This window comes from Cyprinodon tularosa, unplaced genomic scaffold, assembly GCF_016077235.1.
Source record: "Cyprinodon tularosa strain WSP-4 unplaced genomic scaffold, ASM1607723v1 ctg656, whole genome shotgun sequence".
Taxonomy (NCBI): Eukaryota; Metazoa; Chordata; class Actinopteri; order Cyprinodontiformes; family Cyprinodontidae; genus Cyprinodon; species Cyprinodon tularosa.
Window position 1 is genome coordinate 618,922 of NW_024039403.1, and position 26,320 is coordinate 645,241.

The 26,320-nt window shown below is 40.7% G+C and overlaps 3 protein-coding genes across 7 annotated transcripts in view; 1 reads left to right on the plus strand and 2 right to left on the minus strand.

The window, feature by feature from the left end:
- Positions 1–10,080, minus strand: part of ralgps2 (Ral GEF with PH domain and SH3 binding motif 2) — a 142,243-nt gene extending 132,163 nt beyond the window's left edge. For 3 of the 5 annotated variants that reach the window (XM_038309087.1, XM_038309085.1, XM_038309082.1), the window contains exon 1: positions 9,792–10,079. The gene's annotated coding sequence lies outside the window, so the exon portion shown is untranslated. Of the gene's footprint in view, positions 1–9,791 lie in introns of all 5 variants that reach the window. The other 2 variants (XM_038309084.1, XM_038309086.1) reach the window with 1 other exon arrangement.
- A 1,661-nt stretch (positions 10,081–11,741) lies between these two features.
- On the minus strand, positions 11,742–15,022 carry LOC119799259 (cytochrome c oxidase assembly factor 7). The gene is made up of 3 exons (XM_038309071.1): positions 14,081–15,022; positions 13,366–13,506; positions 11,742–12,422 (listed from the first exon to the last, which is right to left on the minus strand). The coding sequence occupies exons 1-3, from the start codon at positions 14,184–14,186 to the stop codon at positions 11,977–11,979; spliced, it is 693 nt and encodes a 230-aa protein (XP_038164999.1). The 5' UTR covers positions 14,187–15,022; the 3' UTR covers positions 11,742–11,976.
- Positions 14,679–25,863, plus strand: zyg11 (zyg-11 homolog (C. elegans)). The gene is made up of 18 exons (XM_038309069.1): positions 14,679–14,861; positions 14,949–15,114; positions 17,751–17,962; positions 18,057–18,374; positions 18,464–18,577; positions 18,658–18,774; positions 18,856–18,996; positions 19,865–20,041; positions 21,283–21,347; positions 21,451–21,550; positions 21,626–21,676; positions 21,769–21,930; positions 22,050–22,097; positions 22,195–22,392; positions 22,477–22,529; positions 22,686–22,783; positions 25,547–25,741; positions 25,823–25,863. The coding sequence occupies exons 1-17, from the start codon at positions 14,832–14,834 to the stop codon at positions 25,729–25,731; spliced, it is 2,235 nt and encodes a 744-aa protein (XP_038164997.1). The 5' UTR covers positions 14,679–14,831; the 3' UTR covers positions 25,732–25,741; positions 25,823–25,863.
- Positions 25,864–26,320: the final 457 nt, after the last annotated feature.

Sequence of the window (26,320 nt, forward strand, 5' to 3'; positions counted from 1 at the left end):
GTCACCTAATTTAGTAATCGATTCCTTTTTAAGTGTAATTTATAGATTCTAAAACGTACTTTTAGGTGATGATACCAAAATATATTAAATATATTGACCGTTGATATGCTCTATTCAGAATTCAGGTGAAAATGTTTTAGTTTCCGCTCGTCTAAATTGCTAAAAAAATATTTTCTACAGAACGTTTACCATCAAATTATTAACCAAAAAAAAAAAGAAAAGAAACAATACACAGATGCATCCATTAGGAAATGTATCATTCGTTTCAGCCCTATACAGCTTTCTTCGGATTACAAAAAAATTAATTCAACCTACATTGAAACAATTAATCGGATTAATCATGACTAATCCATTATTGGAATAATCTGCAACTAATTTAATAATCAGTTAATCGTTAACTGAAGTATAGAGAGTGTTAAACGTGCCTTTAGCTGAAGGAGCAAGACACTTAGAGAAGTAGTTATACCAAGATTGTAAAAAAAGAGAAAACAAATAAACTTTTTGTCTGTCAATGTACTCTATCCAGAACTCCTCAAATGGAAGTGTTTTAGTTTCACCTGTTTTAATTCCATAAAAAAAATCTTCTTTAAGGAACCTTTGATTAATCGATTATTAGTTGCAGCCTTAGTTCCAACCATTACTGTAGTGCTGTGCCTTTTGAATTTCAAAATAAAGAAATATCTTAAAGATGAGGATAGGATAGGATAGGGATGAATGTTTTGACTTAACATCTGAGCCAATAATTATTTAATCAATATGTTGTTACACCTCTAGTAGCAACGTTAGCAGCTAGGCATCAGGGTGCCCATTGTTTATTGATCAATTAGAAGTTGATTCACCAGAAGGTTTATTTCTTGTCATTATTGTCATTACAAAATTTTAAAACCAATAGAAATATTATTCAAAAAAATCTTTAAAAATCTTTGATTAAAAGCCCGTCATCCCACCAGTGTAATATTTTGTAAAAATATAATATGCTCAATTTTGAATATTGTATTCAGTTTAAAAATAGTGTTTTAATTTACCAAGTTCTGAATGGATTAGCCCCACATCCACTTTCTATCTACATTAGACCTGGCAGACGTATTTACACCAGAGCCTCCTCCAGAGGAGATCTAGAGATCCTCCACAGAAGAACAACTTTTGGACAAACGGTTCTCTCAGTCAGGGGGGGGGGGGGGGGGGGGTCACTTCTGGAACAGCCTCCTAACAAACATCAGGGAATGTCCCACTTATTGCACATTTAAAAAGCACCTTAAACAGTGTCTTAAGAGTTCCCAGTCATTCACTCACCAACTTTATTGTTGTAATGTCATTGTCTGAACGTGTGTCTCTGTGTTTTGTCTGATATTGAATTATGTGATCTTGTGATGTTTGTCCTTCTGCCTAAGGATGACAGATGGAAATTTGCAACTATGCTACAATCTGGCTCATTTACAATCTGTACAGGAGTATAAGATTGTTCATTAATGTGCTCTGTCCTGATTAAATAAAGAAATAAATAAATAATCAAGCAGGTGGGTCTCTCACTTTACTGATATAAGATTCTGAATGAAGCCTAACAGACAAATGTAAATATTGTCCCATTTCCGCTACCCCTCTGAAACCGATCCGTGCCGAGTTCAGACCGAGCTTGGATCAGTTAAAGGAATAGTACACCCAAAACATGATTAGCCTTCATTTTCTACTCACCCCCATGCTGAACAACACTCTGGAGTACTTTTTTGATATCTCAAATGCATCTGGAGATCTGGGAGGCTTCTTGCTGTCTGCTGACATTCAAATAATGGAGGTCTATGGCGCCCGAGGCAGAAAGGTCCATGAAAGTCCACAAAAAACGTGTCAATATTCCTCCATACTGCTCGTCCAATGTATTCCAAGTGTCCTGAGTGGGTAGCGTCCATAATTTACTCGAAACAAAGTCATTTAGAATGTTTTTAGAGCATAAACAGTAGGGTTGTCAAAAGTATCGAAACTCAAAAAAGTATCGATACTGAAATGTTGTATCCGGATACAATACTCGTTTTTAAAAGTATCGATACAGTGCCGTCACCAGTGGCACCTAAGCAGTCATTCATCTAAAGTGCAGAATAGAGGACAATGCACTTTCAGAACACTGTGTGATTGAATAATTCTGTGCTCTTTTCGGTTTCAGACTTTTTTTTTGTAAGAGGTGCAGCTGCTGAGACTTATTTTTGTTTCTTAACTGGTTTGGCTAGTGTCATTGTTATGTGTGCAAAGCATAGCAAGGAAGGAACACTTAATTTTAATTTTATAAGTTTTTTATCAAGCTTGCATAATATTATGCACAGCATACAACCTTTATTGTGTTTATTTATTGTATTTTATTTATTAATGAAAATATTTCTGTTGAATTTTGGAGTCTTTGTTTTTATCCTTGTTGTATCGAAAATGGTATCGAGTATCGAATATTTCCCTTAGTATCGGTATCGAGTTGAAAAGTTTAGTATCTTGACAACCCTAATAAACAGTAGTGTATAGGATTTCCTGAAAGCGCGTTCACGAGTCTACGGAAACTGCGGCAGACCAAACCAGACGAAAGTGCGCATTCAGCTCGGCAAAGAACTCATGCTCTTCCTCAACACTGAAGTCCTCAGACATTTTTCTTTCGTTGTTTCTTTCTTTGCACAGGTAAACAGCACATTTCTTCTTCTACGCTTGCATTATCGGCAGAGCAGACGCTGAATGCGCACTTTCATCTGGTTTGGTCTGCCGGCTTCCGTAGCGTCGTGAACGCGCAGGCGAGCGCTTTTAGGAAATCCTATACACTACTGTTTATGCTCTAAAAACATTCTAAATGACTTCGTTTCGAGTAAATTATGGACGCTACCCACTCAGGACACTTGGAATACATTGGACGAGCAGTATAGAGGAATATTGACACGTTTTTTGTGGACTTTTATGGACCTTTCTGCCTCGGGCGCCATAGACCTCCATTATTTGAATGTCAGCAGACAGCAAGAACCCTCCCAGATCTCCAGATGCATTTGAGATATCAAAAAAGTACTCCAGAGTGTTGTTCAGCATGGGGGTGAGTAGAAAATGAAGGCTAATCATGTTTTGGGTGTACTATTCCTTTAACTGTGCCGAGCTCGGTTCTGTTATCATCCAAGAACTTCAAATACAAACGCTTTAAGAACTTTATTGGAAATTAAATCATCTTCCATGAATGTGCATTTTTAAATGCCAATGAAGACAGTTAAATAGGAGAAAGGGGAGACTGTATCATTTTCTTCTGAACAACACCGGAGCACTGCAGAAAGGCTGGATAGTCATGAGACTGAACCAAACCCCTCTGGGTCAGATGTGAAGAAAACAGCAGACTCACACAGCCACACAACATTTCACCATCACTGTTGGATTTCTCAAAGAAGAAAAAAAATCTAGAAGGAGTGAAAAGTACTTCTAGCGTTACAAAAGAGGGAGGCGGTGTGTGCGTGAGGTTAAAAAGGGGAAAATGTAATGGTGAACGGCCGGCGTGAGCATTCAGTCTGCAGCCCTTCTGGAGGTATTATACAGCAAAGAGCTGAGGTGGAAATATTGCTCCTAAAGATGCTTTCATGGGTACTATGCTTTATTTCAATTCATCTAATTCACAATGTAAACAAGTTATTACGAAGAGTAAACAATGAATAAACCCTGAATAATCTGAACTGCAATCAGGAAACACTGAAGGATAAAATCAAGTTTAGCTAGGGTGGTGCAAGCACTTTTCAGTGTTGGAGACTGCTGATAGGGCACGCTCACACAGCTGAGCTGGTAACAAACAAAGGAAGGTTAAACATATTCCTGATCTGCACCTTATACAGGCGCACCGCTAAACCCAATACCTCACAACCAACACATCCAATGCATTCAACCAATATAAAGAAATACATTATTGGTAAATTATACAGTATTCAAAAATCTCTACAGATAAAAGTATTTTTGTTGCATCTAGAAAAAAAATTGAATGCAACCAGTTGTCTTCTGAGGTACTGCTATTAGCATAAATTTGACCGATCTGTAACGAGCCTCCAGGTTTACTGGAGAACATTAGTGAAGATGTGGGAAAGCACCGTTCTATTAAACTCATGATTACAAAGAATAAATAAAGACAGAAAAAACGTACATGAACATGGCCGCCCATGTGTTTCACTGAGAGACAATATCAGCATTAATCAGAGAAGAATCTAAAAGGCCGAAGGAAAGTTTGGAAGATTAGCAGAGATCTGCTGTGTTTATGGAACAATCAGCTCACACAACTGGAACGGATCGCACTATAGTTTTTTATTTTTTAAGGTAGTGGAACAAAGGCTGGTATATTAACTGCATTAACAATATGATTAAAACTGAACAAAATGCAATTGTGAAATTACAGCGGTGTTGATTTTTGGTTGAGTTAAATGTAACAGGAGTAAGACAACTTTCTCTCTCCGGGCAGCAATATGTTGAAAAAGGCTTTTTGTCGCTGCACAGAAGATACGAGAGGATTGCAGAAAGCGCACAGATCAATGCAGGCGACTGGAAGTAAGAAGCTTCTTCACATAAAAGTCTTGTGACAATAGAATAGCTTTTAAAATCACAGAAACAATTACTTCTTGGAGAGAAACATCAAAAGATTCGACAAGCCCATGGTTAGTGTGTAAAATTGCAGCAGTGTTGATTTTTGGTCGAACTAAATTTAACAGGAGTAAGACAACTTTCTCTCTCCAGCTGGTAATGCGTTGAAAAAGGGGCTTTTGTCGCTGCACAGAAGATACGAGAGGATTTCAGGAAGCGCACAGATCAATGCAGGCGACTGGAAGTAAGAAGCTTTTTCACATAAAAGTCCTGTGACAATAGACTGAGTAAAATCAAGGAAACAATGAAATATTGGAGAAACATCTAAAGATTCTAAAAGCCCATGGTTAGCTTGTAAAATTGCCTGTTTTTGAAAGAGAGCCATAAGAAGTTTGTTTTACGTCGATTTATGTATGTGAATTTGGATATTTTTGGCCCCTTTGCAAAATGTCAATGTCAAATTTATTTATATAGCACTTTAAAAACAGGTATAAAATTGCACCAAAGTGCTTTACAAGAAAGAAAACAACACCAGTTAATGAAACAGAGTGTGAATCACTGCTTCAAATAAAAGCCGAAGAATAAAAATAAGTTTTAAGAAGCGATTTAAAATAATCCAGGCTGTGGGCGGGTTTATTTTAAGCGGTAAAGGGTTCCACGGAATTGGAGCAATAACTCCTTTCCTCTTGTCGAGTCCGAGGAACTGTCAGTAATGGTTGATTATTTGAACGTAGATTTCTCAACACAGACTGGAATTTAAAAAGATCTCTAAGATAAGGAGGAGCTAATCCATTTCAGACCTTACAAGTTAATAAAAGAACCTTAAAATCTATTCTATTCTCTATGTGTAGAGAGAAATACATGACCCCCAAACAGACGATCCCTACGGTAAAGCACGGTGAAGGCAGCATCATGCTTTGTCTTTTGCTGGAGGTTTCTTCCTGCTAAAAGGGAGTTTTCCTCTCTACTGTCGCTACATGCATGCTTGGTCTGAGGGATTGCTGAAGAGTCAGTGAATCGATGCAATCAGCCGGGATTTCTTTAGATAGAAAACTTTGAACCAATCTGACTATACGATCTAGTAGGGTTGTCAAAAGTATTGATACTGAAATGTTGTATCCGGATACGATACTCATTTTCAAAAGTATCGATACAGTGCCACCACCAGTGGCACCTAAGCAGTCATTCATCTAAAGTGCAGAATAGAGGAAAATGCAATTTCAGAACACTGTGTGATTGAATAATTCTGTGCACTTTTCAGTTTCAGACTTTTTTTTTGTAAGAGATGCAGCTGCTGAGAATTATTTTTGTTTCTTAACCAGTTTGGCTAGCCTCATTGCTATGTATGCAAAGCATAGCCAAGGAAGGAACGCTTAATTTTAATTTTATACGTTTTTATCAAGCTTGCTTAATATTCTGCACAGCATACAACCTTTATTGTATTTATTTATTGTATTTTATTTATTAATGAAAATATTTCTGTAGAATTTTGGAGTCTTTGTTTTTATCCTTGTAGTATCGAAAATGGTACAGAGTATCGAATATTTCCCTTAGTATCGGTATCGAGTTGAAAAGTTTAGTATCGTGACAACAACCCTACGATCTAGGGCTGGGCAATTAAGTGCAATTTGCGATATAATCACAATTTTAAAAAATGCAATTTACAAATTGCAGAGGCAGTTTTAGTCACAATACATTTAACATGAGTAATACCAAAAATTTCTCCTTCTGCCCCGTTAGGTGGCGGTAATATGATTAAAGGGGGTATACCGCCGCAGAGAAGGAAAGAGAGTTTTAGCTAGCGCCTAGATTAATGCATTATAGTAGAAAAACTTGTTTGTGCAAATTTTACAGTAAAGTCCTGCAGCACTAGACTCTGGACAAACAGGCTTATTAAAAAACTGAAACCTTGGAGAGGAAAACATCGATATGCTTGTTCTTAGTCCTAAGGATTATCGCAATAAAAATTGGTTCAAAGTAATCGCAATTTTGATTTTTGGCAAACTCTTTCAGCCCAAGTATGATCTGGTTGAAATGTCTCTGTAAAGTTCCTTGAGAGGAATCGGCACTATATTTATAAACTGAATTGAAAATAATTCACCAATCTTGAATGTTTTATCATTACTGTTTCTAATTAATTGTTTAGTCTCTAAATAAAAGTGTCCATCATGAGTAGAAATCTATCACAATAACAGTGATCTGATAAATGCCCACCCCAAGTCATAATAGATATGAAAAGTTAAATAAAGGGTAATCCTCTAAGTGTCACAATGACACAAAGCCTAGGGCCCCGTCCACACGAAGTCAAAACGAACACGAAGCGCTGATATTTTCCAAAACGTTTGCCGTAAAGACGGAGACGTAAAATAAATGTGAGCGTCCACACGAATGCATGAAAACGCTGCAAATGTATGCCAGGCCTGTAAGTGGCGCTGTGGTGCCAAAGCAAAAATAAGCGACGAAATGTTGGGCATGCGCACTAATATTTATACATGGTTGCCCTGCGGGTCCATTTTCGTGGTTAAGTCAAATTCAGAGCCATGCCTCTAATATCCCAAACACCAAGAAGCCCTTCAGATGTTTATCTATAGGAAGAAAAGTAAAACCATACAAGCTTTTAGTTGCACTCCCTGATGCTGCGCTTCTCTGTGAAGATCTATCTGATTAAATGTCAGTTTATTTTAGTGTGACGTAAAAAATGTGGGAAAACTGAAGATGCCATATCTCTTAGTGGTTGGAGCATTGTGCTTGGAATCCTGAGGTTCTGAGTTTGAGCCCCACTTCCACAGCCTCTGGGTCCCTGAGCAGAGACCCTTAACCCCTCACTGCTCCCCGGGGGCCGCACAATGGCAGCCCACTGCTCCCCAAGGGGATGGGTTAAATGCAGAGAGAGAATATTATTCCTCTGTACGCAGGGCGGATTTATAATTAGGCAAAACTAGGCAGGTGCCTGGGGCCCCAACTTCCTGGGGGCCTCATAAAACTCCTTTTACATGAATGGTAATACAGCTGTTACTTATTTCTGCACATTAATTATGTTTTTGATAAAAATCCTTTCACTAAAATGCCATCAGAATGCTTATAATATTAAGTGTGTCTCAGCCCCCCCCCTTCAGTGTCCACCATATTGGATCAGTCCATTTGCTGCACATGTTCAGAAAGGTCCAAACAGACAGCAGCAAACCATTAGAAAACAAGCGATGCAAAGAGCAGTGCTGCTAACTTAGCGCTTTAGTCGCTATATTTAGCCACTTTTCAGACCCCTCTAGCACTTTGATTTCTAAAAAGCTCCTAGCGCCAAATCTAGAGCTTTTTTTCTGCTACTGGAGACTTTGGAGACAACATCTAAAAGCAGCGAACTCTGCTCTCCAGAGCGAGTAGATTGGTAACCCCGCCTCCTGCTCTCCTCTATCTTGTCTGCTGTCATGATTCATGCAGCTATTATTTCATCCAAATGAAAAATGGAGAACAGATAAGCAGATCATGGCTTGTCTACAGTGAAAAGAAGGACTGGGTTATTTACTTTTGGAAACACAGGAAGGAGCAATCAGCTAAGCGAGCTTAGTGCTTGGAAAAAATCTTTCATTCCTTTAGAGACAGCATGAAAAGTCAGCTGAGTACAAAACATAGAGAGGAAAACAAGAAGAAAAGGGACAAGAAGAGAGGGACACAACCTAGAACAGATAATGGATGTCTATTCTATTAACATTTCTCTATCTGTAGAATGGGACTGTTTTATGTGTTGTCTTCTCCATTCAGAGGGGCCCCTGCCTGTCTTTGCCTAGGGCCCCAAATTTCCTAAATCCACCCATATGTACTTGTGGCAGTGTAATGACAATACAGTAAATTCAAATTCTATGTGATTGAGTTTAGAAAAGTGTAGCACCGATACTGATCCTAGTATCAGGCGGGGCACCAATTCAGCACTAAAATGGTGGTATCAGTATCGGCGAGTACCAACAAATAGGGCACAATACCATTCTGAGAGCCAAAAGTTTATTCAACTATTGTCACCCATTCCAGGTAGGCAATAAAAAGTTCTACTGGATTCACTTTGTTTTAGTCTTTTTCCTGCTTCATAAAGGGAGGCAGCAGCTTGACAAAGCCGTGATGGCAATTATTTTACATCCAAGTAGAATGCAGTTCTTTATATATAAACACACACATCAATTTCAAACGGATGGTATCAGAATGGGGCAATACTGCACAGCCAGGTATCAGGGCCAAAAAATGGCATCGGAGCAACAAGAGAAGCATATCTTTAACATTTTTAACTTAAATATTCTGTAGGTCTATTTCTAAATGGTGAGAAAAAAAAAAAAATATATATATATATATATATATACTTAAATATTCTGTAGGTCTATTTCTAAATGGTGAGAAAAAAAAAAAAATAAAAAATAATAATAATATATATATATATATATATATATATATATATATATATATATTCATTTTATATTTTATTTTTTTTTTCCCTGATTCTTTAGATTTTCCCGACATGCTGGTCAGGAGGAGCCAAAGCTGCCCCCGGTGGTTGAACCCCCCCGCCACACCCAGCCAGCCCGCTCCCCGGAGGAGCCCCGTGCAGCGGGGGGGGTCAGTCCGTGAGCAGCAGGTAGGGACCCTGCAGTAGCTGCTAGCAGCAGCAGGCTGTCCCACGGCTAACTAACCTCCACGCCCCGCCTGAACTCAGCCGCCTTTCAATCACACGCTGAAGATGAACGAAAAGAAAACATATAAAAATGAGCAAAGCTCAGCCCGAGGCTCTCCCCGCTGCTGTTCCTACGCCTCCATATTAGCATGTCACCGCTAACTAGCTTCACTCACTAGCCTGTGAGGAAGAGGGGCGCATGATTTACTGCTGGCATCACACCAACCCATCTCTGCACGCAGCGCGATGCTTTCTATCCACCTGGTTTGAGTAGAGACGCGATTAAAGGGAAGCATTTAACATCTTTGCATCTAGCTACAGATGCAAACTGTTTTAACCACAAACAGGATCCATCCCGTCATAAAGCGCATCGTTTCTACCAGCCCTCCATCAGGGATTCACGCTGATTAACTGCTAGAAAAAGGAGCATCCTGGGTGTAAAAACAAACACACCCAAAAGTACCCGCGGGGATTGTGTTAGCTAGCTAACACGACGCTGTTTGGGGGGGATTACCGAATGATGCAGCTCACGATAATCAACCCCCCCGGGAGAACCATTTGTGTTGCAGCTCACCTTAAGGCGCCCTTTCCCGCTGTCTCCGTGGGATGATATTCCATCAGAGGACGGCGCTCCGATGCCCGGAATAAACCACAGCGCTCCGCAGCACAACAGTGCGCCCCGCAACAGCTGTGCTCTGTTTTGAATGAGGACTGAGGAGGCGCACGGAGGACGGGCGGAGCTTCCAGGGTGCAAACTGGGGCAGGATGCCCGTCATCCTCAGCAGACCGCCTTTACTATCTTTAAGTACACTGGTCTTTTGTCGGCGTCATTGTTGACTCGTACAGTGGCGGTTCGACAGATGGTATCAACGTTTCTCTTTGTCTATTGTTGCAGGCGGGATGTAACAAAACAGAAAGCTTCTAGTTAGATTTGAAATTAAAGTTCAATTGTTTGGTTCTGCTGCCATCTAGTGGTTAGATGCGGTATATCAATTCAAAAACACAATGACCCTTTATAGGGCACCCATTGAAATAATTTGAAAACATAAAAAAATTATATTTTGATGTCAAAAATGAATGTCAGTGTAATAGCAAGAAACAAGAACTTTCCCAAATACATTAAGAAAAATAACAAAACACTGACAGTAAAAGATACTGCTGATACTGGAACTTACATTTCTTAGTTCATAAACCTAAATATAATTATTAAGTAGGCTTATTAACTTTTCAATTAGCTATTTACTTTTTTTCTTGAGTTAACTTTTTTTTCCAACTTAATTTACAGTACGTAATATATCATCAAGGGCTCATCTAATTGGTCAAATACCAAAATAAGATGTACAGCCATGTAGCAGGATCTTTGCTGAATGGCTGAATATAGATCTTATGCTTCTAGACCTCACTTGGGGATGGGGGGGGACTCCATTTGATCAAAAACTGTAACTTTCCCCATAAAGGGTTAAGGTAAATGAAGGGTTTTAACTTTTATAGTGGTTTCCAGGTCTTACAGCAACTCTTAATAGGTTTCAAAGACACTATTGTACGACATTCCATTGAAGACGATGTCTATAATGATGTTCATTTTATGAAGAATTGATGTTAACAGAATCATTTCTTGAGGTTCTAGAGGAGTTCCCAGAAGAGAACAAGCCCTCTTCATTAGTTTGTAAAGCTTAAAACAAAAATTCTACATGTAAATCAGAATATCACAGAATTTCAAACAAGCAAAATAATAACAGATCAGAACACTAGGGATGTATTTTCAATAATTCCCTTTGTTGGTTTTGATAATAGCATGTATCTCTCTTATAAAGCTATGATGCCATTATCATAAGACCATTTTTGAAAGGATTTTGAGCACAGAGATGATGCACAGAAGAGTACTTCCATGTATGCACTTAATTTTTTTGCTACTGGTTCAATAACAGTCAAGCATGAGAGTGGAAGCATTATGCTGAGATCTTTTAGGCTAGTGATTCACTGAAATGAATGAAGAGGTACAGACTCTTCCACTCTAAATCAGTATATAGGTCAATAAAGGGCAGTCGGGCGTTCCTGCATGATAATAATCCCAAACATACATCAGAAATGGTTTGCCTGATAAAGCAAAGTCAACATTAGTCTTCAGAAATATAAAGAATTGTTTTAATTCCCATAAAGCAGTTAAGGCTGTTTAAAATCAGAACCAGTAGCTGATATTTAACAAATTCAAGATCTCAACAAAGAGCCAAAAAAGCGGTTCTCTGCCCAACCAGCCTCAAGTATTCCTGACGTCTGTATCTAAGTGATGATGCAACCCGGTTGTCTCACCTTTGAACCAAGCTGTGCATCCCTAGTTCATCATTTAAAGCTTTGAATGACAGAAAAAGTAAAACTAAATTCAGACACTTGTATTGATCCTGGTTACTGTGCCCACATTTCTCTCAGGAAACAGTTTAAAAACATTGATGATGTCTTCCTGATCTAATCTAATCTGTACATCTTTACGGACCAAATATAGAAGAAGTAAAAGAAAAACAATGTACAACTTTTAATCAATTTATTGTTTTGAAAATGACTATTTTGTATATCATACAAATGTACACAGTTCTGGCAATCTTACATCTACAGACTGTAATGAGGCAAAGAGATGCATTCAAAGACACATTATTACCACCTCTTACATCTGATGATCCAGCTATTCTCCAAGCAGACAGTCTGGAGGAAAACATTTGTGGATAAACGGAAATAAAAATAGAATTACATGGGAACGTGTTAAATCACTCCCCAAATTTCAGCTGCCTTTCTTTTTCTAAACCGTGCAGCTCCTTGGCTCGATTCTTAAGCTCCTCTGCCTTCTTCTCGTCCTTCTCTGTTCCGTCCCCGAGCCTGCACATCCGACTGGCGTTGGCGCACCCCCACACGTGTCCCAGCTCACAGGCCCTGCTGGCGAACTTAAAGGCTTGACTCATGTTGGGTGCCAGCCCCTTGGAGTTGCCCTCGATGAACAGGGTGCTGAGGTTGAAGCAGGACGGAGCGAAGCCGCCGGCGCAGGCCTTTTCGTAGTACTCCCGAGCCACGGTGACATCAGGGCCCCCCTCCAGAGCTCGCCCGTCGTGGGCTAACAGACCAACGTTATGGCAGGCGTCGATGGACTTCTTTCCTCCGGTTTTGCAGGAGCGCATGAAGCAGGAGTAGGCTGTTTTTAGACACTCTGTCACTCCGCCTGGTGAACACATTCAGGACTTTATTAGAGATCCAATATAAAGCTAAAACAATCCATCCAATTAATAGCAATCAATTACTGAAAAACTGATCAACTCATTTAGTAAAAGAAGTGATTCGTTTACTACTTAGGGAATCATTTTAGCTTCACTAGATTCAAATTCTGTAGTAAAAAATTAATAAACTTGTAAGAACCTCGTTACTGATATGAACTTTGTCATTAAATTACAACATTGTAAGCAATTAATTTAACATTTTTAACATGTTTTTATAATTCATTTTCAAGTTCCCAGAATTATTTTAACTGAAGGAATTTATTTAACCAAGTAATTTTTTTTAGATTATTCAAAATTCATAATCACTAGACTAATCAATTACTATAAAAGTCTAAGAATTAATACTAATTATCAGCTTAAATCAAAATTGAATGAATGAATCAAAAGTACTTATTAAAGCGGAACGCCGTTTTTTCTTTACATTGGGCCCTTGATTTTACGTTATTACCAGGTAATGTCTTCCTATGTGCAACGACTTGAAGGCACAAACTAAACCATTCATAATTTATTCTTTATGGTACGCCAGCATTCATAACATGTAGGCGAATCACTGTCCCCCAGACATCCGCGGTATATTTTTAACATTTATATTTTTTTAAAACAAAGTGGAGTGTGTATGACGTCATCCGCGCGCCGGCTACCGTTCACTCTTCCTGTTCGCTGAACTGCTGCTAGTTTTCCTCACATGCCTGGAAGATGTCTAGTGCATTTGCCCAGAGTTTAACTGTTTTCATTTGGTCTACAAGGTTGCAATGCTTAACATGATGTATTTGTCCACAGAGGGAAACAATATATATATATATTTATACCCTCAAATGATGTGTTTGGTTTTAGATCAATTATAGTCAGATCTATGGCAAGAGAACTGCTAGAGAACTGTTTAAGTACCTTTTCCGGTGACATGGTACGCTCCAATCTTATAGCAGCTCTCTGAGTGTCCATTTGTCTCACAGTTATGTTTGAGGACCTGTGCTGCAGAATCATAGTTTTTCTTTACACCCTCCAAATAGTCTGCTAGCCTCTGGCACCCTATGGAGAAGCATCAGAAAGGGAGAGACAGTCAATGTGTAGAATAACACTGAAAGCAAATAAATAATAAAACATTTCTATCTACATATATACGTCTTGAGATATTGATTGATTGACTTTATTGATCTCACAGTGGATAAATTTACTCTTTACATCAGCTCAGATATTAAAAAAGAAGAAAAAGGTGCATGGGGTGTTTATATAGTATATACAGTGGGTCCACATATATAACATCACATAATTAAATAACACTAACTAAAGAAGTTTAACAAAATGCAATACCTTCAAGCAAAATAAACAGCAAAATAACATAAACTAAAATACCGGTAGTATTAGCAAATAAAATAAATTTTAAATAATATAAAATGATAAACAAAATAAACTCAGAACTGTAAAAAGTTAATAGCCGTAATAGAAAAACTGAACTATATGAAGGGGAATAAATATAAACATAACTGTGAAATAAGAAAAACATTATATAAGAAAAAATCATCCATCCAACATTTTAAAATAACATAGAATGGTATAATTAGAACCTAAGAATATAAAACTGGATAAAAGAGCTATTAGTTACCTTCAGGGTCCTTCTCCTTGTAGCACTGGAAGCTGTACTCTACCCCTAAATTATCCAGAAACTGTTTCACCTCATTTTCATCCTCAAAGTTAATAAGGCCCGCCATCTTTCTCAGGTCCGCCGCGCGCGCAGCACCAACGTGCTGAAGGCTGAGCCGCTTGACCTTGCTCTACTGCGAGGTTTTTGAATGTCAACTGGTCCGCTTCTTCTTCTGGAAAACTCAGAGTGGTTCTGCTAGAGTTGAAGCCGCTCTGAGAGTTAGCTAATTCTAGCTAACCTTTAAAAACCGAGGAGCATTAGCTCTTTCATAACTATCCTCTGCGGGCTTCCGTAGAGCAGCCGTCGGGTTCTACTAATGTACTTCCTGTGTCGTGACCTTTGTTTACAGACCTCTCTCTCTCTTGCTTCAGAACGAGGAAAAAAAGAAAAAGGAAACAGACGTCACTGGCGGTGAAATCTTCACTAGTTCCCCATTTCGCAGGTTTAGTGTCGCTTATGTTGTCGGTCGGTATGAATCCCGCCTCGTCTGACTGTTCGGGCTGTTTTAGCAGCGCGCGAGCTTTCCCAGCTCCGATGCAACAACAAGTGAGCTAGCTAGCTAGCTAGCAGGTTGTTGGGTTTAGGCTCACCGTCCGCCTCAGGTTCCTGCCCCCTCAGGTGTATCTGAACAGGCGGGTGAAAGGGAAAGTGAAAGGCTCCGTCCATCTGGCTCTTTCTGACTCCGGTCGCTGTTGGATTCACAGACTAAACCATGGCTATGGCCTCTTTGTTTTTAAACGCGGTAAGTATGCAGTTTCTTTTTCCACCAATCTTTTTTGGGTTCGTTTATAAAATCTGATTATCAAAGCTCTTTTCCTCGTGTATCCAGGATGATGCCTCTCCAGCCTCCCTGACAGACCTGTGCCTCACCTATGTGAGCCAGAACCTGGAGTGTTTCTGCACCAAGCTGCCTGATGGCTCCCTGTGCTTCAGGGAGGCTGTGATCTTCCCTCAGGAGCTGGCAGATCAGCTTCTGGCCAAGATGGCCACTGAAGGTAAACCTGATCTAAAAAAAAAACAACTAGTTTATGATGACAGATGTATTATCATTAAACAGCCTATAAAGCCAACAGCTTCATTTCCCCATAGAGGTATTTACATTTCTAAAACTCATTGTCACTTGAAGTTAAAGGTGTTTTGTTCTTCTAAAAGGAGCACACTCTCCATCTTTGTATTCTTCTTTTGTTGTCGAGGTGGAAAAAGTGTTTCCATTAAGATTTTTTCTTTTCTCATATGTTATTGTTGAAATTACTGCATTATTTATACTTTTTGCTTTGCTTTCTAAAGAAATAACACTTGAATATTTCTCATCCACCCACACAAATATGCCTAACAACATTCAAAATTATTAACCTCTTCAAAACTTGTAGTCAGATCAAGAGAAGGCGTTATTGACGTGATTACCCAGCATGCGATGCATACCAGGACTATAGGGCTGTGTCTCTATATAGGGCTATTCTACGGTGGCCCTGAAGTGCAAACTGCAACTACAAATCTAAAAGCGCAACTACATAAAGCAAAGCGCAATGTAGTTGCGCTTTTAGATTTGTAGTTGCAGTTTGTACTTCAGGGCCACCGTACTATAGAGCATAACATAGTGATTGGATTATTTTAAATGAGTGTCTGAACGTCTATTGGATGAAAAAGTAATGGACTTGAAATTTTCCACAATGCAACTTGAAAAGTAGTGATCAAGATGATCAAGATGGCGCAGGCACAGCATGCGGGGGGGCGAGACGCATGACCATTGGGGAGCGAGAAGTAGTGATCATCTCTCTGAACCGTCAGTTAACTCGGTTCACTATAAAGTCCATTATACAGGTGCTGGTCATAAAATTAGAATATCATGAAAAAGTAGATTGATTTCAGTAATTCCATTTAAAAAGTGAAACTTGTATATTATATTCATACATTACATACAAACTCATATATTTCAGATGTTTATTTTGTTTAATTTTGATGATTACAAATGACAACAAATGAAAATCTCAAATTCATCATATCAGAAAATTAGAATATTGTGAAAAGGTTCAAAATTGATGGCCCCTGGTGCCACACTCTAATCAGCTAATTAACTCAAACCACCTGCAAAAGCCTTTAAATGGTCTTTCAGTCTAGTTCTATAGGCTACACAATCATGGGGAAGACTGCTGACTTGACAGTTGTCCAAAAGACGACCATCGACACCTTGCACAAGGAGGGCAAGACACAAAAGGTCATCGCTAAAGAGGCTGGCTGTTCACAGAGCTCAGTGTCCAAGCACATTAATAGAGAGGCGAAGGGAAGGAAAAGATGTGGTCGAAAAAAGTGTACAAGCAAGAGAGATAACCGCACCCTGGAGAGGATTGTGAAACAAAACCCATTCAAAAATGTGGGGGAGATTCACAAAGAGTGGACTGCAGCTGGAGTGAGTGCTTCAAGAACCACCACACACAGACGTATGAAAGACATGGGTTTCTGCTGTCGCATTCCTTGTGTCAAGCCACTCTTGAACCACAGACAGCGTCAGAAGCGTCTTGCCTGGGCTAAAGAGAAACAGGACTGGACTGCTGGTGATTGGTCCAAAGTCATGTTCTCTGATGAAAGTAAATTTTGCATTTCCTTTGGAAATCAAGGTCCCAGAGTCTGGAGGAAAAGAAGAGAGGCACTTCATCCACGTTGCTTGAAGTCCAGTGTAAAGTTTCCACAGTCAGTGATGGTTTGGGGTGCCATGTCATCTGCTGGTGTTGGTCCATTGTGTTTTCTGAGGTCCAGGGTCAACGCAGCCACATACCAGGAAGTTTTAGAGCACTTCATGCTTCCTGCAGCTGACCAACTTTTTGGAGATGCAGATTTCATTTTCCAACAGGACTTGGCACCTGCACACAGTGCCAAAGCTACCAGTACCTGGTTGAAGGACCATGGTATCCCTGTTCTTAATTGGCCAGCAAACTCTCCTGACCTTAACCCCATAGAAAATCTATGGGGTATTGTGAAGAAGAAGATGCAATACACCAGACCCAACAATTCAGAAGAGCTAAAAGCCACTATTAGAGCAACCTGGGCTATCATAACACCTGAGCAGTGCCACAGACTGATCGACTCCATGCCACGCCGCATTGCTGCAGTAATACAGGCCAAAGGAGGCCCAACTAAATACTGAGTGCTGTACATGCTCATACTTTTCATATTCATACTTTTCAGTTGGCCAACATTTCTATAAATCCTTTGTTTTTATTGGTCTTCAGTAATATTCTAATTTTCTGATATGATGAATTTGAGATTTTCATTTGTTGTCATTTGTAATCATCAAAATTAAACAAAATAAACATCTGAAATATATGAGTTTGTATGTAATGTATGAATATAATATACAAGTTTCACTTTTTAAATGGAATTACTGAAATCAATCTACTTTTTCATGATACTCTAATTTTATGACCAGCACCTGTATATCCCAGCTCTGTATAGTGATTGAGGGATTTAGGAGTTATGGCGGACATCTAGACACAGCCTAGGACTCTAGAATCTATTCTTGAAATCTTTCAAAAGAATAAAATAACCTGCCTTGTTATCTACTTTCCAAGTGTAGAGACTGTATCTTCCTTATTCCGGTAAGTCTCTGAGATTGCAGGATTTGGTTTTCCTGCAGGTCTTCTGAATGACAGCACAGTGGGGGTGTTTAGGAACTGCGAGTATCTACGGTTGAGACGAGCCTGTATCCGTACAGCCCGGATCTCTGCCGAGGCCTTCCAGAAAGCTTTATGCCCGCACAGGCTGCTGGAGCTGGACGCCACCAGGGTCAACGCGGACCTCACCATCCCCGACATTCTGCATCGGCTGGCCACCAACAAATACTGTCAGGTGAAGTAATGGCCGACGTCACTCAGGCGGCTAAGTTCTCTCTTCTCACAATGTGAGGTTAATTTCCAGCTCCTTTTTTATTTTTACCCTCCAGGAGTCTCTTCAGCGACTAGTCTTAACCGGACTCACCATGTGCTCACTGGTGGAGCAAAGTCGCTATCGCTTCAGCACCCTGCTGGGTCTGCGCTCACTCTCTCTAGCTAACGTGGACTTCTACGACTCCGGGCTGGTGGACGTTTGCTCCCTGCCTCGGCTGGAGAGCCTGGATCTGTCCAATACCTCCGTCACCAACCTCAGCCCGCTGCTGGGCCTGAAGGAGCGGCTCCGCTCGCTGACACTACACCAGCTGAAGAGGCTGGAGATGAGCACAGCTCAGCTGCTGGGAGTCATCGGCCAACTGAATGTACTGCAGGTTAGTGCTAATCACTGTGCTGCTGTTTAACTTAAGAGGAAGCCTCATTACTTTTAGTGAGAGAACACCTGCTTGTGGTCAAAACGCAGCACCTGGACATAAGCGACGATAAGCAGTTTACCTCCGACGTGGCCCGTCAGCTGCTGGCACAGCGCGGGATCCTCCCAGCTCTCGTTTCCCTGGATGTGTCTGGGAGGAAGCAGGTGCGTGTCCATGACTGTTCCTCTGTCCCTAAACTCAAAAGGCCGCAGCCAATATATCTGTTTTCCTCCACGTGTCGCAGGTGACGGATGCGGCAGTCAGGGCGTTTGTTGAAGAGAGACCAGGGATGACCTTTGTCGGCCTTTTGGCCACGGATGCCGGCTTTTCCGACTTCCTCTCCGGAGAAGGAAACCTTAAGGTAGGAATGGAAACAAGATGGATCTAAGAGCCAACGAGGGGCAGAGATTCAACAGCTGAGCTCTTTTCTGCATGGAAACAGGTAACAGGAGAAGCTAACGAGACTCAGATCTGTGAGGCGTTGCGTCGCTACAGCGAGAGGGAGGGCTTCGTCAGAGAAGCTCTGTTTCATCTGTTCAGCCTAACTCATGTCATGGAGAAACCAAGGCCTGACATTCTAAAGGCAAGTCATAGGATGTTTATTTCTTTATTATTTACCAAGAGTTTACGAAACACATTCCTTAACGGGAAAAGATAAAACCATTTGTCTAGTCATGAAATAAATCTGTATGCCTACTACTAGGGATGCACGATATAATCGGCCCCCTATCGGTATCGGCCTTAAAACTGAATCAGCTTCTGAGTTTCTAAAGTCTAAAAAAAAAATAAAAATACTACTTCTTCTTCTTCCTCAAAAACGTCTTTTTTACAGACTTAAAAACTTCTAAAGACGAGGGAAAAAATATTGAAACACTAAAATATCACAATATTTTCATATGCTGATATATTGCCATTTAAAAACACCATACCAATCTCTTTTACTAATGAAATATTGCTATATGTCATTGTTATGCTACGAAATCCCCCGAAAATTCACGAAATGTTGCCATATTTTTATATGTTGATATATTGACGTGGTGTCGATCTATTTTACTAACAAAATCTCACAAGAATTTGCAAAATATCACGAGAGTTTGTAACAGAACGATGAAATTTCACGAGATTTTGAAAGTAAAATAGATCGATACCGCGTTTTTAAAAGTCTATTTGATATCAGCATATGAAAATATATTTGAGTATATTATTTTTCAAAGTGTCAGAAATGGATAACAAAACTGCTATTTTCAATGACTACTTATTTTTGTCCAGCTTTAACATCGGTATCGATATCGGTCATCGGCTACATGAGTTTTAAAATATCGGCATATCGGATATCGGCCAAAATCCCAAAATCGTGCATCCCTACCTACTACCATAAACAACAAATACCGGCCCAGTGCCTTCCCTCTACGCTTATAACTTAACCCTTTGATTTATTTATTTTTGTTTAGCTCGTAGTTTTAGGCATGAAGAACCATCAAGCCACTCTAAACGTCCAGCTGGCTGCCAGCGCGTGTGTCTTCAACTTGACAAAGCAGGACCTGGCAGCAGGAATGCCGGTCCGGCTGTTGAGCACCATCACCCAGCTCCTCCTGGAGGCCATGAGGGCGTTCCCAAACCACCAGCAGGTAAAGGAGCATATATCATCTATTCTTTTGTAGGGGTGGAACGGTTCACAAAATCCACGGTTCGGTTCACGGTTTCGTGGTCACGGTTTTCGGTTCGATTCGGTTGATTGTTACACCGAAATCCCATAAAAATTAATGAAATTAATGAAAAAATCCCCAAAAATTAATGAATTGTAATTATTTTTAATGATCCGCGGAAACCCTGCATCATTTCCGTATGTTTTGCTGCTTTGAATTTAATCATCTGGCGTATGCCCTCTACGATCTCCAAGGAACTCAGAGCGGAGCGGACGGGAGCCACAGTGGGGGCTGTAGGCTTTGCTTTGAGCAGCCGGTCTGGAGCGCAGCGGGGCGGAGCGCTGACGGAGTATGAGGGATTTCGGGCTTAGCATGACATGTTGGTCATGTTGCTGTCCGCCGTCATCGTAGGTCACTCTAAATGCAAAGTGGTCCCATACAGCAGACCTATAAAGTGCTGCTGGCGCGTCTTCCAACTCCTGTTCTTTCCCACTCGCCATGCCCACACAATTCTCCACAACAACTGATTTTTTTCTGCTACACCCGGCTACGCTACTTCGCTTCTTCTTCTTGTTTACTGGTAGTTGGCTTTGGTCGCAGTACCGCCACCTTCTGCTCTGGAGTGTACGCGAACCGAGTGTACCGAACAGTTCGGACGGTTTTCAAAAACTTATTCTTTTGTCATCACAAAGTGCATCTGTACTTAAGGTACCTTATTTTTATGGGAGTCTGATTTTGTGCAACAAATGCAGTAAGGCAGAGAAGTCTTGTCTATGAATTGTCATTTTTCACAGTTAGCTGGTTGAACAAAGTTTTAGGAAATTCTCAGTGTTTTTTTCCTTTTTTTTAGGAGACATTTCCTTTCTCCACTTGTTCAACAGAAGTCCTGCTGAGGAGCAGCATAGACTGTAATCTTCTAAATCAGACCCATCCTTATTCTGAATTAGTAAAGCTAAAGTGTCCTTAGCATGGTTCTTTTCCAGTGGTTTAGCAGACATCATAAAACTACAAAACTTATCTGTGTAAATCTGAAACTTTCTTTAAACGTGTTGGAACAGCTCAAAAATTTGAATACAACGAATTTCCAACAATCAAAACATTTAGCTTCCCTTTCATTGTTTTGACCTTTTTCAACTAGATTAATGGTTCTTGGTGGAATCTGTTTACCCAGAGCCGGAGGTTTTTACAGGTTCTGCTTTTTTTTTTGCTTTGTCTTTCTGCAGTTGCAGAAAAACTGCCTGCTGTCTCTGTGCAGCGATCGCATTTTACAGGAGGTACCATTCAACAGGTCAGAAACCTGCATCTACTTCATGGATGATGCACGTCCTACCATGTAGCATCCTCAGCTAAAAGGCCTGGATTGTGATTGGTCATGCATTTCTCCTCCCAAGGTTTGAAGCAGCCAAACTGGTGATGCAGTGGCTCTGCAACCATGAAGATCAAAACATGCAGAGGATGGCGGTGGCTATCATCTCCATACTGGCTGCTAAGGTACACATGCTGTTTGTGACTCTCTGCTCTTCATTCCTGGATCTTTTTAACGATTGTTTGCTCTTTTTTTTTTAGTTGTCCACAGAACAGACGGCCCAGCTGGGAGCAGAACTGTTCATCGTCAAGGTAACATTCCCCTCACAGCTGATTACTAATTCACCATGAATTATTGTCACTTTTGCACAAAATGCTTACAATACTCTCTTCCTGCTTTGCAGCAACTGCTGCACATTGTGCGTCAGAAGGCAAACCAGAACGTGGTGGATGCAACCCTGAAGTTTACACTGAGCGCTCTCTGGAACCTAACCGATGAATCGCCTACAACGTGTCGCCATTTTATCGAGAACCAAGGCTTGGATCTGTTCATTAAAGTGCTGGAGGTACGCAGAAATAAAGCTGCCTGTACAGCCACCTCTATAGGAGTTAATCCTGTGTAAATCTTTGCATAAAATATGTGGATATCAGTGTATGGTAATGTGTCCCCTCACCATCTCTGCAGTCTTTCCCAAATGAATCCTCCATCCAGCAGAAGGTTCTTGGTCTCTTGGTGAGTTTACACGCCTTTTGCTGCTCATCTGAGTAACTCTGTGCGCCTTTCTCTAAATTACGACCTCAACATTCCTACTTGGCCCTCTGCTGTGCAGAACAACATAGCCGAGGTCAGGGAGCTGCATGCGGAGCTGATGGTGCAGAGCTTCCTGGACCACATCAGCGCTCTGCTGCACAGCCCCGAGGTAGAGGTCAGCTACTTCGCCGCAGGGATCCTCGCACACCTGACATCACGAGGAGAGGAGGCCTGGGTGCTGAGCCCGGGTCTGCGGTGCACGCTGCTCGAGCAGCTGGTAGGAGTAAAGCAGAACTACTTTCAAGTTTAAATCTGGATCACATGAAGCACTGTGGTGATTTATCTGTGCATGCCTCTCTAGCATGCTGTCATTATGAAGTGGCCCACGCCCGAGTGTGAAATGGTGGCCTACAGGTGAGACACACATCCCACATGGCGATTGTTTTACAAATGTATCATGAATTTTTTTTTATATATAAAGTAAAAAGCATACGCCGGACAAATTGGTTATTTAAAGACCTTATAACATTTCATAATAGAAACTAAATCTCCCCTTCACTGGTTCTTCAGGTCCTTTAACCCGTTTTTCCCCCTGCTGGAGTGTTTCCACACACCGGGAGTCCAGCTGTGGGCAGCCTGGGCCATGCAACACGTGTGCAGCAAAAACGGTGAGACTTTGCAGAAGTGTTTATTGTGTGTATTTATCCAATTTACTGTTACATTACAACAAATATCACTGGATTTAAAAATTTTACCATCTAAATACTCCTTAATGACATCAAACCCAACCAATTGAAGATCTAAGGTTTACTAGGGAACGAACAGCTTTATCAAACCAAGGAAAACGGCAGCCGGCTCAGGAGGATGGGATGTTTTCAGCAGGGTTGGGCTGTAGAACAATATTTCTAGATTTGACCATTTCAGGGAGCTCTGCTCAAACAGTCCTCTGACAATGGAAAGATTTGAGCACAACTACTGACCTGCCAAGTAACGCTCATCTGCATGAAGGCTTGAACACACCAAATCAGATTTTGGATCTGATCCAACAGAAAATCATGTCGGACGAGGTTGTGGCGTTTAGCGCTCGCTGAAAGTCAATGGGGATAATCCCACCCGACACGATTTTATAGAAGCAGCAATTCAGCAGCAATTTCATGGGTCTGACAGGAAGAGAGGCACGATTACAAAGTAAGTTTTGAGGGAAAATACAAATAAAATCTGTTAATCTCACGGGGAAAGAATCAGTTTTGGAGTTGGATATCATGTTTATAGTAAGCAGGACAGACTGGTGCAAAAACAGTGAATGAAACATAAAAAAATACATGGTAGGAGTTCAGGAGGACAGAACAACAGATAAATCCTCACAGAAAAACAAAAGGAGGGGCAGACAGAGCAGGTAACCGCAGCGTTTCTCTCTCGCCTCTTTATGAGAAGAAGAAAGAAAAACTTGGATAAACTTCCCTGATCTCTCTCTGAGAATCACCTCTCAGTCGCCATAGAAACCGCCCCACAGCGTTTATTGTTAGGTTTTTCTTCTCTTTAGGCCTATCAGTGTTATTTTTTTTTTATAACTTTTCATAATCATCTCAAGGCAGATATGGCAAATTGTTTTAATTTGTGTAAAGCACAGAGACGGAAGTGGGTAAAAAATAAATCTATGCAGATCTGCCCACCCTGCCTAGTCGGAGTCTCTCTATACGCAGTCAGCGGGACAAATGGAAAAAAAATCGGATCAGAGAATTAAAGTCTTAACCAACCGCTGTGTTCAGGCCTTAAAGCTGGAGAAACTGAGCATTGTTCACAAAAGCAGTCGCAACTGCAGATAGTAACTATCAGGGGTGTGAGGGAAAAAAATCATTTTGTTGATATATCTTGATTTTCGGCTGCCCGATATAATATAAATTTTTCATTTCCTAGCATCGATTTTTTTTAAAAAAAAGAAAACATTTTACCTTAAACAATGAGGTAAATGGGTTACCTCTGCAGCCCTTTAGCTCTGCAGCGCAGCACCGTACCTGTAGTTGGGACAGTCACAGTGGAAGACGAGGACTGACTCAAACCCCAAACAACATGGATACCAAAATAAATAAATGATCAAAATGTTCCAATGAACATTTACAGCACTTGCTTATTTGTCTGTACATTCATTTTGACAGCTGCGAAAAATAACACTATATACAGTGATATTACAATATTGTGATAATATTCTTTGACCCAAGTATCGTGACGCGTGTCGTATCACAACACCCATCCCAATACTCACTCCTAGTAACTATGGAGGAGCTGCAGACAGTCATGGCTCATGTGAGGAGTGCTGACGGGGACAAAAAGATAAGCTGGTAAACGTAGAACAAAATAAGAATGGTTTTAAATCTGAACTTGCTTAGTGACAGGAAGAGAAACACTTTATCCACACTGAAGCACGGCGCTGGCAGTATCATGTTTGAAACTTCTCTTTATCAGTACAAGGAACTAAATCGGGGTTAATGGGAGGATAAATGCAGCTAAATCAGGGTTAATGGGAGGATAAATGCAGCTAAATCAGGGTTAATGGGAGGATAAATGCAGCTAAATCAGGGTTAGTGGGAGGATAAATGCAGCTAAATCAGGGTTAATGGGAGGATAAATGCAGCTAAATCAGGGTTAATGGGAGGATAAATGCAGCTAAATCAGGGTTAATGGGAGGATAAATGCAGCTAAATCCAGGATAATTCTGAATAAAACTTAAACATGGGGCAAAAGTTCTAGACTGGTTCAGATCAAAGCACATTGTCGGGTATTTTTGAAAATCTAATCTAAATTCTGCATAGATTGGAGCTTTTGTGGCTGAAGCGTGTTCCAGGATCCAAAAGAAATAAAATCTTCCACCGAATTCACGTTTTTTTAAAATTTTTATTTTAAAACAATAAAGACAAGGTAAACAAATACAAACGAAAAAATGCCTCCTTAACTTTCATAATTCTAAATCTTAGGCTCCACAGACCACCGTAGTGCCAACGGCATCAATCTAAGAATGGCTACTGTACCGGGCACCTCCGCAGAATCATTCAAAGCCACTAAGTAACGTCCTTTAATTATTCTAATTCGTCATTTTAACCTTGTACATATTTTAACAGAAATTATTAATATAACTCATGAATCTAAATTAAATATCAAATATTTTATCAATATGAAATAAAAACATGAAATATAAATATCAACCATATATATAATTTGGGGCAAATTCAAAACTAAGCATAAAATAAGCATCTGGCTCCTACGCATGTTAATGTGCTAAAATCCAACCAGGAGTTATTAATTTTTAAACTTGGTGTTCTTTACCCACTGACTGTTAAATGACTTTACTTTGTGTCAGTTAGTAGATTGGGAAAAACCCCAGTGACGTATATTCGGCTCCAGCTGCTCACCTCTTGGTCTTTGTGTTGCTGCAGCTTCTCGTTATTGCAGCATGCTGCTGGAGGAGGGGGGCCTGGACCAGCTGGAGCTCGTTCACACGCACCCACAGACCCACAGGGACGTCAAACTGCTGGCCGAGAGCATCCTGGACAGCCTGCAGCGCCACAGACCCCGCACAGGCCAGCCTGCACACACAGGGCGACGTCTGGCCCCCCAGTGACATCACTAAGGTGAAGGAGAACCCTGCGCTGTTGTTCTTCCTCTTTAAGCTCGCACGCAGCTTAGCAGCCGTTTCGTTTCTTCCCTTTCAGGCGACGGTGTTCCCTGATGAGGAAGAGGACGTGAAATGCGGCCTCGCAGCAGGAAACAGTTGTGTGAGAGTGCATGCGTGGGCGAGCCTGTTGCCCATCTCGCACACAGACCATCTTTATAAAGACATCAGAGACGATGCAAACCTTTGCACACACTAACCTTATTTATTTCTGTTGTGTTCAAAACAGAAACCTCACTGCGTGCCAGTCTCGTGTTGGAAAACTGAAATTGCTATAAGCTAAGTTTGTATTTGTGCTCTTCCTCCTGACTGTGGGCACTTGGATGTTTCTCAAACAGGAAACCATCAGGATGTGTCAGACTCCAAACACCTGAGCGGGGGGGCGGGGTTTGCTGCTTCTGATAAATTCTTTATAGTCGGAAATTATGGATAAATCTTTAAATATATGCATGACACCGCTGAGAGCTTTAGCATGCTGGTGTGAATGCTCGTACCATGGATTTTATAAACGAGATCAGCTGGACGAAGCCTCCAGATC

Bases quoted from the DNA above. Each gene is read 5' to 3' on its own strand.
- LOC119799259 (XM_038309071.1), bottom strand. From the start codon at position 14,186: ATGGCGGGCCTTATTAACTTTGAGGATGAAAATGAGGTGAAACAGTTT. The intron at 13,507-14,080 runs GTAACTAATAGC...GCTTCTCCATAG, and splicing joins CAAGGAGAAGGACCCTGAAG to GGTGCCAGAGGCTAGCAGAC. The intron at 12,423-13,365 runs GTACTTAAACAG...TGTGTTCACCAG, and splicing joins GTACCATGTCACCGGAAAAG to GCGGAGTGACAGAGTGTCTA.
- zyg11 (XM_038309069.1), top strand. From the start codon at position 14,832: ATGGCTATGGCCTCTTTGTTTTTAAACGCG. The intron at 17,963-18,056 runs GTGAAGTAATGG...TTTACCCTCCAG, and splicing joins CCACCAACAAATACTGTCAG to GAGTCTCTTCAGCGACTAGT. The intron at 20,042-21,282 runs GTAAAGGAGCAT...GTCTTTCTGCAG, and splicing joins CGTTCCCAAACCACCAGCAG to TTGCAGAAAAACTGCCTGCT.